Below are 11,204 nucleotides of genomic sequence, written 5' to 3' on the forward strand. Positions count from 1 at the left end.
TTGTATGTATGTATGTTATGTACATATAAATATGTATTTTATTCATATAAATACATCAAAAATTGTATGTTTTTGATGAAAATTGCTAATACTTTTAAATACATATATAATATTGTGTACAAAAAAACTATTTTGTGGAGAGAATCATTTATATTTAAACCACAAAATACATTTACAGAATACAAATACAGAATTTTTCTTTGCGTATTTACTGATTTAGGACTCATGACTCATGTGATTCGATAATAACGTGTCATGGACGAAGTAACTGTGTTAGGCCGTATGGGAGGTATATTGTGATAAACTTACCAGATATTCCTTGTAAAAAAGAGTCTGGATCCTCATTGAGATAGATCACAAGGCTCCTCAGGATGCATTCCCTCCTGATGTCAATGCTGTCACACTAAAGCAGGGGCAACAATCAAGATAGAATTTAGCAGAAGTGGGTGCAATGGCAGAACAGGGAGGAGAGCAGGCTGTCTAAAGCCATTGCTTGTCTGGTTGGCGAGTTGGGTGAATGAAATGCAAATGCAATGAAGTGCTTTGGATAAAAACACCATATAAACAGGCCATTTACCATTTCTCAAATGTTTAAATGAGCAGCTAAGGACAAAAAAACCTTGCAATAACCACCTCAATACAGTGAAAGCATTTCCCATGGATTTTTACTTGCAGGATCTTTGATATCCAGGTCGTCCTTGATCTTCTGCCCCTTCAGTCCTCCTTTCTTGTTGAAGATTGCTGTATTAGTTTGTCTGAGAAATGGTCCTGCTGTGACAGGAACTTTGATCGCGGTGGCTTGGTAGTGATCCACAAGAACTCTGCATTTATCTGAAAATTTTAAACAATAAACAATGGATTAGAATTACTATCATATAAGGATGCAGGATAACTAGAAAATTCAAATTGCAAGCCATTAAACACCATGAACAGTAATAAACATTACTTACTTCACTCTCAAGGAACAGGGTGGGCCATCTGTTTTTGAACTCTCCTATCTGAAGACTGAACAAGCACCTGAGCAGCCTGTGTGGACAGAAATGGCTGAATCCTTCTGATGTTGCACTGAAGAAACTGTCATGAGCGTGTGACATTAGTAACATGGGAGGAAAATGACAGCTGATTGTCCATGGTTACCCCAAGGTTGTGAGCAGTGGCCAAAGGGCAGGTCAGGGAGTTGTTCAGAGCCATTGCGAGATCCTGGGCTGGAGATAAAACATCTGGGATGACCAGCAGATCAGTGTTGATTTGAGAATGGCCAATGACGCTACACATTTCATTCCAAATGAAGCAGCAAGTTCACCTTACTTTTCCTGAATAGTCAATTTGTCTGCATTCTCAAACAATTATTAATTGCAGGTCCTGCTTCTCCAGAGCAAAAATACACATATTTGTAAATTTTGGATACAAATCACATGACCTTCAGCCATATGGCTCAGATATTCATTCAGAGAATGTTTACCTTGGGTTAACTCGTAAGTCCTTCAAATATACAAGGCACTCCATAAAACTAGAGCCTGTCTGAGACATAGATCAACAACCAGTCATTAAGAGGTATGGTCCAGCTAAAGTCCATCCATTACTCCTGATTATCCAACCAATCTCCTAACTCTCATGATGCTTCAGTGAGGCATTAAAGTGTTGAGTTCAGAGGATCCTCCCTTTAGTTCCACACATTAGACAGTGGACATTAAGGCCTAGAGTTAATCCCCAGAAAGCTACTCCAAGTTGTTTCTGTGTGTGTCAGTGTGTATAAAAAGTGAGAAATGACAGTTGGCAGTCACCGAGCTACGGTGAAGGAGCATCCAGATCATCTCCCCACACTGAAGCATCATGCAGTCTATAGTGTCTCTCTCCATTCTAGCCCTGCTGCTTGGCTTCTCGCAAGCTTTCTATCTCGACCAACCTGAGCATGTGGACATCACGTCAAGGATTCTCACCATCAACAACGGTCTGATAACTCCCTGATCTCACTACACCAGTATTATTACTGCTACACATTCTACAAATATGGGCCTAGAACCTGTCTTGTTCTAAGATTAGGATTTTTGTAATTATTTCTTTTGGGTACGGTTTCCTTGCTGGCACCAGTGACAGAAATTGTAAGACACCACCATTACTACTTATTGATTTTGCTGTCTTTATCCCTTTTTGTTCTCTGGTTGAAGGATCCAGTGAACTGTTGTTGGAGGGAGACATACTCTTGCCAAGAGGTAGGAATGCTCTGGTCTGCAGCGACAGCAGCTGCTTTTGGAAGAAGTCCTCAAATGGCCTAGTGGAGGTGCCTTACACGTTGAGCAGTGTTTTCTGTAAGTGAAAGACTTCCTCATTATGACACATCTCTGTTTATTACTTGTTAATGTATTGAACGTTTTCTCTACAGCTTTCTCTGACCGGACCGTAATAGCCAATGCCATGGCCTCCTTCCACAGCAAAACCTGCATTCGTTTCGTTCCCAGGACAAATCAAACTTCCTACCTTAGCATCGAGAGCAAAGATGGGTGAGAACCACTGAACCAATCCCTGTACCTGAAAATGGAATTTGGAGTTCTCTAATTTTGTTTAATGTACTTAGTTTGTACTTAGTTAGTCCTTAGTTTGACGTAAGTGACATGGTTGATTCCCCTCTTTTTTCTCTCAGATGTTTCTCTAATGTGGGCAGATCAGGTGGTGCTCAGGTGGTTTCTCTCAGCAGGTTGGGTTGTGTTTACTATGGCATTGTCGAGCATGAGCTGAACCATGCACTTGGTTTCTACCACGAGCATACTAGGAGTGACCGTGACAAGTACGTCAAAATCAACTGGGAAAACATCGACCCAACCACGCAGTCTAATTTCGAGCTGAAAAACACCAACAACCTCAACACTCCGTACGACTACTCCTCTGTAATGCACTATGGAAGAACAGCTTTCTCCATTAACGGGCTGGACACCATCACTCCCATTCCTGATCCGTCAGTGAATATTGGACAGAGAAAGGAACTGTCCGCCATCGACATCCTGAGGATCAACACCCTCTACAAGTGCTGAAATTGTTTAGAGGCTTCACTTGCTGTGCTAACAAAATATGAAATCATACAATAAAATGGCTACATGCATCTTTTTCTTGGTGTGTGCTTTAATAAAGTATTTCACTGAAACCCCATGAAACAGTTTTCATCATGCCAGGACCATGAATGTCCAGCAAGATTTATTGTTACTCCCTCCACCTCAGTATCACATACGTACTGGCATTTTATTGAATGTTGTTTTGTATAAATGAACCAGCACTTTGACATCTATGACTACATATAAATATAAAAACTATACATTTGAGGACAGTCATCAACTTTAGACTTCAAAAAGCATATCCAGTGAGAGAATCCTAATACACCATGTCCTGTTCGTTTGGTATAATTGAACCAGCACTTAGACATGTATGACTACATATAAATATAAAAACTATACATTTGAGGACAGTCATCAACTTTAGACTTCAAAAAGCATATCCAGTGAGAGAATCCTAATACACCATGTCCTGTTCGTTTGGTATAATTGAACCAGCACTTAGACATGTATGACTACATACAAATATGAAAACTAAACCTTCAAGGATCATCAACAACATTAGACATGATTGCAGAAACAAATCCTGTGAGAAAATCCTAATATACTACATTAGTTCAGCCCTCTGTAGGTTGATCATTTTCATTTCCATTAAATGATGTGGCATCCTTTCATTTCTAACACATTACCCAGTCCATTTCAGTATAGATATCCAGCATGATATTTTCCCCATTGAGATCTGATGTGTTTTCAAAGTGTTCCTTTAATTTTTTTAAACAGTGTATTTACCAGTGGTGGACCGTCAGTTCCAGCAAGGTCTTCTCTGCTGGCCTAAACAGCAGTGATCTGAATCACTGACTTGCATTTTAATATATTTAATATATTTTTCCATGAATGTGTATTAAATTATTCCCAATAGTCTATTCTCTACATTGCATAGCTTTTCTCTCGGTTGCGCTGTTTCCAGTAGTGTATATTTATGATAAGAGTATGTATCTAATCATATTTCAGCCAGTGGCAGACATCATGTGTCACCAGAGTGAAAGAAATCTGCCTTAAGGCCTTCAGAATCAATGGTGCAGGCGCCCGTAGCTTAAAATAAGTGGCAATGAAATTGTTACATTAACCAATCAGATTTCGAGTTGTTGTCACTGGGGCCATCTAGCAGGCATATGATTACGTCAGCAATTTCCCGTCCTTTGATTGGATAATTGGAGTAGTCAGAGGCAGCGAACCGCCCATATGCATTGTTTCTATATTCTCTGCGTCTCATTTCGGATCCTTGGGAGATTGCAGTTTGCTGCATGTGTCATCAAGAATGTCTTTTTTGAGAAAAGTAACTGTAATAAAATTGACTATTCCTTGTGAGGTGTGAAATACTGTAGACTAATTTCTTTTTTACTTTGTTATTTAATGGTTGATTAGTATCTATTGCCGTGGCGTCCAGGGGTGATCCTAGTTTCATTTAAGGGGGGTTCAGCCCCCAATGAGGGTATAATAGTAAAAAAAATAAAAAATAAATAAATAGGGTTTAATAAGGTTTGACTAACAGGGTAGGATGGTAAACTTATTGCAGCATTCCACTGTATTGCATAGATGTGTATAACGTACTGAACAAGCCAAATACTAGTCTTCCTGATCACACACACACACACACACACACACTTGTCCTCTGATCCTCGCTCTGCGGATTGAAAGACGGGGAGGAGCCGAAGTCTGCCGCAGTTTTCATATGAAACTTAAAGCGGACTGAGGCGATCACGAATTTGTGTACAGTTTATGGACAATCGCTGAGGGCTGAGAAGAAAATGGCCTAGCGATGCTCATGGTGGCGTCATAATGATGGTAGAGATGAGGATTAATTCAGGAAGGACACCAGTGAAGGCCTAGGTGTGAAATGCACGGTCCGCCACTGAGTTTACATACTGTATAGTCCACAAGATACAAATAAACTATTCAAAGAAGCGAATACGCACGCGCACGCGCACGTGACGTCTAAAATGCACAGATTCACCCGGCTCGAGACACCATGTGGGAATACCTGAGATGCGGATTGGGGTCACGCAGATGATGATGATGATGATTATTATTATTATTATTATTATTATTATTATTATATGTTTGTTTTCGTTATTAATTATTATAATAATGTAATTACTATTATTGTATTGTTCTTATTGTTGATACATACACTTTATTACACTTATTTACTTACACTCATATATCAATATATACTTACTTAGATCGTTCCTTATAGACCGTTGTTGCTCTAACTGTGTGAAGAGCTTTGTAAATATGAACACAGTACTCATAAATGCATGTCACTAACTGTCAGAGAAATTGTAAAACAAATCCAACAATCCCTTTGCGCCACCTGCTGGAGAATCGATGAAATGACATCAAGTAATCTGGGGCAATTTTTGTAAACGTTTTCTGTTATCAAGTTATAACAAGTATAATTCATTACAATTCTATTCATTCATACAATTTCAGTTATTTATCTTCTTTAGTTTATAATAATAATAATAATAATAATAATAATAATAATAATAATAAACTGTAATCTGATTAAAAAAATAATGAAAATATCAAGATAAGGTATCTTTTTTTTTGCACAATTCTCATATGATATAGTAGAAATCCCAAAATATATTGTCCAGTTTGTGGAAGGGGCTACTGGGAGCAGTGCTGGTTGTACAGTCTCACAGCAGCAGGGAGGAAAGACCTACAGTACCACTCTCTCAAACACTTGGGGTGAAGTAGCCTACCACTACAGGAGCTACCCAGGGTCATCAGAGTCTTCCAGAACCTGACCATCATCCTCCTTTCTCCCTCCATCTGCACTGGGTCGAGACTGCATCCTATGAAAGAGCTATTTTTATGATTTTTTCCAGTCTCTTCCTGTCTGCAGCAGAGATGCCACTGCCCCAGCTGAAAAGGCAAGATGCAAGATGCTGATGTCATGGACGTTTTGATAGGTCAACTGACAACATTTGAGTTAATTGGAGGCACATCCGTGGATGTATTTTAAGGCTCACCTCAAACACTTCCTTGTGTGACCCCATGGGAAAATCAAAAGAAATCAGCCAAGATTTCATCCTTGGGTACAATTTCCAGATGCCTGAAAGTGCCACATTCATCTGTTCAACAATTATACGCAAATATAAAACACCATGGGAATGTCCAGCCATCGTACAGTAGTTGCAGTACAAGTTTTAAATACTTTAAATACTTTTATGTTGCTGCTGGTCTACAGTAAGCTTACCTGTATATCTGTGCAGGAGTGAATACTATTAAGATCTTGAATGTGAACTTTGGGTGTGCTGATTCTGTAACCTGTTCAAGTGGAATCCCCAACAGTTTCACCCAGAACACCAACTGCTACGCTCCAAACACACTCTCAACTGTCTCCTCACTGTAAGCTTTTAGTTTGTTCTTTAAGCTTTTTTTACTTAGTAGGTTAACTTGTAGTCCAGCTCTTAAAGAGACCATGTTAACATTGTTTTTTTCATTTACAGGTGCAATGGACTGAAGAGTTGCACTGTCGAAGCTTCCTCCACCATCTTTACAGATCCTTGTAACACTACTGCTACATACCTCACAGTGTCCTACACATGCACCGCTGGGCATCTGGTCTTTTTCTTTTTCTTCTTCTTTTTTCTTACCTCTTTTCAGAAATATTGGGTAAACTGGAAAGAAATAAAGTTCTTATGAACTCATGAATGAAATATATTTTTTATTCTTATTATAAATTTTTTAAAAATCTGTCATCTGAATTACTTCAGTTTACTTCAGTTCAGTGTACATACAGTACACGCAGTATGAAAGGTATTTTAAGTGCAGCAGTACATAATTAATTTCTTTCCTGTTCTTTTTATTGCTATTGACAGAATACCTTGAAGGATTTGAGATTTCAGTGTAAAAAGGAATCAAACCCTGTTAGCTTGATGAGTTTTGGTGTTGGTGTGCTTTATATTTGCATGTTATCAACATGATCAACTGCTGAAATACCCCCCCCCGCCCCAAATTGTTTATTTGCTTTTACATGCAATGAGTATGATAATATAATATATAAAAATTCAAAAATAACAAATGAGTTTCACAAAATTTAACAAAATTTATAATAATAATATAAATCAATATATATATTTTGATAAAAGGAAGTATAAAGTTTAAAAGGTTCATCTGGTGGCCGGTGCAACAGAGGGACGACCTGAAAGAGAAAAGCAGAGTCATATTACCCTATTACTGTCACAGATACACGCTGTGTGTTCAGAATTATTGTGTAGCTATTCAGTTATATATCACAGTAATTCTCAAACAGTTTATCATAGTTTGTATAACCATTGCACTTATTGATATTTTTCATTTTATTATTGCATTAAATTTCTTGTATTACAAGGTCAGCTGTGACTCACGATGTGAATGGACCCTCTGCAAGAATCTGTGAGGTCTTGTGTGTGGCTCAGTTGGACCACTGCTTCCTGTACACTCAGTCTGGGTGAGGGAAGCCTTGCGCTGCTTATTGTTGTTAGCCAGCGTCACATACAGTGGCTTCCTGCCCATCATCCTTCCATTCATCTCCTTAATGGCTTTTTCTGCTTCATTTGGAGAGGTGAAGCTCACAAATCCAAAACCTCGGGAGCAGCCATTCTCCACAGTCACCTGTAGGGGTCAGCAAGGAAATACAGCAAGCACAAAAGTTAATATTACACACACCTACTGTATGTGGCTAATCTTGAGGAAAAACTAGCACTGTCATTACATCAAAACATAATGAAAATAGCTATATTGTGTTAGTATCAGGGTTCTGGTATTGCACATTCAATATGAATCTCTTCAGTGTTAATAGTAATTTGAGGTAGCAACCATTCGAAAAAAACACCCAACTACACATTCATCTCCTTGTGCTGCAAGTGCACACTGGTTTTGACATAATAGAGCAGGTAAGGAGAAGTAAACAAAAAAAAGAAATAAAATGTAGGGTTTAGTAATTTTAGGTGACCTTTGCACTGATGACTGTTCCATATGGCAGGAACGCTTCATGCAGGCGCCTGTCGTCCACACTGTAGTCCAGATGTTTTATAAACACCTTACTCTTCTACAGAACAGAGAGCAAATCAACATCCAGCGTTTGATTTAGTATTTTATAGTAATCCATCACTCAGTATTAAGACAATCATTAAGCTAAAAATGTGTGACCAAAACATGGGAAAAATCATTAAAGTCCTGTAATATAATCAGAAAAATACCTGTGCATCCTGGGACTGCAGTGTGGTTTGCGCTCTGCGTATCTTCCTGTCCTGTTGGTTGTTTCTCCTCAATTCTGGAGATGCATCTGTAGCCACAACCAAACATTTCACTTTATCATCCAATCAGTATTATAATTGGGACCTACTGAGACCGTAACAATGTTGTAAACTTAACACAAATTGAGAAGTGTGACTTACTCTGTGGCTGAATGTTCTTTTGAGCCTGGTGTGGATTTGGACAGGGTTCTTTCAGGCTACTCTCTGCCCTCTCTCTGTGCCTTCCTCCATGTTCCTCCTTGCTCTGAACCACACTAACATACACTGGCCTGCTTCCCAATACCCTGCCGTTCATCTTCATGATGGCATTTCTGGCTTCATCAGGAGATGCAAAAATGACAAAGCCAGTGCCTTTGGGATGGCCATTCTCCATATTGACCTGCAGAGGAAACAGATTTAGAGATGCGAAAAGCAAAGAATGAGCATTACATGCACTATATGGTAACAATATAATAGATTTCCACATTCAGAAAATAAACCGGTTAAATAGTTCGCAATAAAAAACCCTCATCTTCTTGTGCTACAAGTGCACAGTGATTTTAACCTAAAAGAGGGAGTATGGGGAGGTGAAGGTAGTAATTGAAATTGACCTCTGCACTGATCACAGTTCCAAAGGGATGGAATTCCTCATGTAGTTGTCTGTCATCCACATTGCAGTCAAGGTTCCTCAACAGTAGTTTCACTGTCTGCAGAACAGGGCAGAGTCAACATCCAGATTGTTAATTAAGCCAATTTGTTAATTAAAAACAAAACATACAAAAAACAGAATAGCACAGCTTGAACAATAACTGATACAAATGCTATATGCTAAGTAGAGACACACAAACATGTCCTTATATGGAAATAAAGCTAGAAATAAAGCATGTCCTCTCAGGCCTTGATCTGCAGCCAGACTTTACTACAGTACCTTTTTATTCTTGCAGAGGCGTTCATTAGGGAGCTTTTTGTCACTAACAGGCAGCTGCTGGACTCTGGCCTGCTTCTCTGCCTTCTGCTCCTCTACCTTCTGCTCCTCTACCTTCTGCTCCTCTGCCTTCTGCTCCTCTACCTGGCTGATGATATCCATGCTCCAGGGATTCTGGTTTTAACAAAAAATGAGAGAGAATTAGAGGATGAAAGACACAACATCCTTATGTTATGTATGCCCGACATATTCACAAGCTTATTGTCTTACATAGAAAGAGAAAGGCTCTACATTCTCCATCTCATTGTCCTCAGCGTCCATGATTTCACCCCACGTGAGTTTTGCGGGAGCTGGAGATGTACACTGTGGTAGTTCAGACATGGACTCAGGATCCATAGTAGGCAGAAAGTTGGAAATTGCCTTAAAGAAACTTGGCTCTTGAGGCACATAAAGGTAATTTATGTAATCAACAAAACTACTAACATAGCATAGCATAGTGGTTACAAAGAACTCCCCAAAAACCCTGAATAGCACAGCTGAACAAAAACTGTTAGAAATGCTATATGCTATATAGAGACACAAACTTGTCTTTATATGGAAATAAAGCATGTCCTCTTAAGCCTTGATCTGCAGACAGACTTTACTGCAGTACCTTGTTATTCTTGCTGAGGCGTTCATTAAGGAGCTTTGTGTTTCTAACAGGCGGCTGCTGGACTTTGGCCTGCTCTTCTGCCTTCTGCTCCTCTATGTCCTTCTCTACCTTCTGCTCCTCTACCTGGTTGATGTAATCCATGCTCCAGGGATTCTGGTTTAAACAGAAAAAAGAGAGAGAATTAGAGGATGAAAGACACAACATCCTTATGTTATGTATGCCCAACATATTCACAAGTCTTACATAGAAACAGAAAGGCTCTACATTCTCCATCTCATTGTCCTCGGAGTCCATGATTTCACCCCATGTGAGTTTCACAGGAGCTGGAGATGGACACCGTGGTAGTTCAGACATGGACTCAGGCTCCATAGTAGGCAGCAAGTTGGAAATGGCCTCTGATTGGAACTGAATAAAGAAAAAGTTAGAGAAAGAGTTAGCTTTAACGGCACTCGCCTCTTGAGGCACATAAAGCTAATTTATATAATCAGCAAAACTATTAATTAACATAGCATAGCATATTTCTTTACAACTTACCGTTGTACCAAGTCTGAATAATAAAAGCAAGGAAACTGCTGGCTCTATCTGAAATAAACTTTCTCGCGGTGCGATGTGAACTGCTGCTTGCTTTTCCTAACTTGCCGATGCTCTGGACTGTGGCTGACCAACACTACGTCATGTTCTGATTCTTTGTATGATGCGTTGTGTTCCGTCATTGCCATAGCAATGCTGTTCTCTCCACTACCCACCCTTCACCTGACCCCCCCCTCCCCCCGCGGGTCATCAGGAGGTCATTATCAGTGATGGGCAGTAACGAAGTAAATGTAATTCGTTACTGTACTTAAGTGTCTTTTTCCAGTATCTGTACTTTACTAAAATATAACATTTCTTTGAGACTTCTTACTTTCACTCCACTAGATTTTGAAGTAAAATATCGTACTTTTTATTCCACTACATTATCTCACATCTCTCGTTACTTGTATTAGAAAAAAATAAATAAAAAGCAGTTGTCCAATCACAGCACAGCAAACCGAGCTACAGCGCGCGCAGTGTTTTTGAACCTAGGTATCTTTCCGGTTTCATTAAATGCAGCGAGTGTTAACGGTTCGGTAGAAAAACCCTGACCCCATCCCGCTACCTGCACACACATGACCCATGACCTGACCTGCAGGATTTGTTTTAAGATGTAGAACAGAAGAAAGACTCTTTCATATTCAGATACCTGCTCTGTCTCACTAACATCATCTTTGTGAAAATGTAGAGGTGAGCACGTGCTGTAATCATCATAATGGTCATTT

General features: G+C 39.4%; 2 protein-coding genes across 2 annotated transcripts; one reads left to right on the forward strand and one right to left on the reverse strand.

The window, feature by feature from the left end:
* The first annotated feature begins 986 nt into the window (after window positions 1-986).
* Window positions 987-3,029, forward strand: LOC131359544 (hatching enzyme 1.2-like). Its single transcript, XM_058399488.1, has 4 exons — window positions 987-1,951; window positions 2,169-2,309; window positions 2,384-2,501; window positions 2,642-3,029. Exons 1-4 carry the CDS (start codon window positions 1,834-1,836, stop codon window positions 3,027-3,029), a joined length of 765 nt encoding a protein of 254 aa, XP_058255471.1. The 5' UTR covers window positions 987-1,833.
* Window positions 3,030-9,251: 6,222 nt separating this feature from the next.
* Window positions 9,252-10,611, reverse strand: LOC131359404 (dynein heavy chain-like protein 2). The gene is made up of 5 exons (XM_058399276.1): window positions 10,444-10,611; window positions 10,153-10,314; window positions 9,910-10,062; window positions 9,528-9,620; window positions 9,252-9,431 (listed from the first exon to the last, which is right to left on the reverse strand). The coding sequence occupies exons 2-5, from the start codon at window positions 10,276-10,278 to the stop codon at window positions 9,252-9,254; spliced, it is 552 nt and encodes a 183-aa protein (XP_058255259.1). The 5' UTR covers window positions 10,279-10,314; window positions 10,444-10,611.
* Window positions 10,612-11,204: the final 593 nt, after the last annotated feature.

The sequence above is a fragment of the Hemibagrus wyckioides genome, linkage group LG09 (assembly GCF_019097595.1).
Source record: "Hemibagrus wyckioides isolate EC202008001 linkage group LG09, SWU_Hwy_1.0, whole genome shotgun sequence".
Taxonomy (NCBI): Eukaryota; Metazoa; Chordata; class Actinopteri; order Siluriformes; family Bagridae; genus Hemibagrus; species Hemibagrus wyckioides.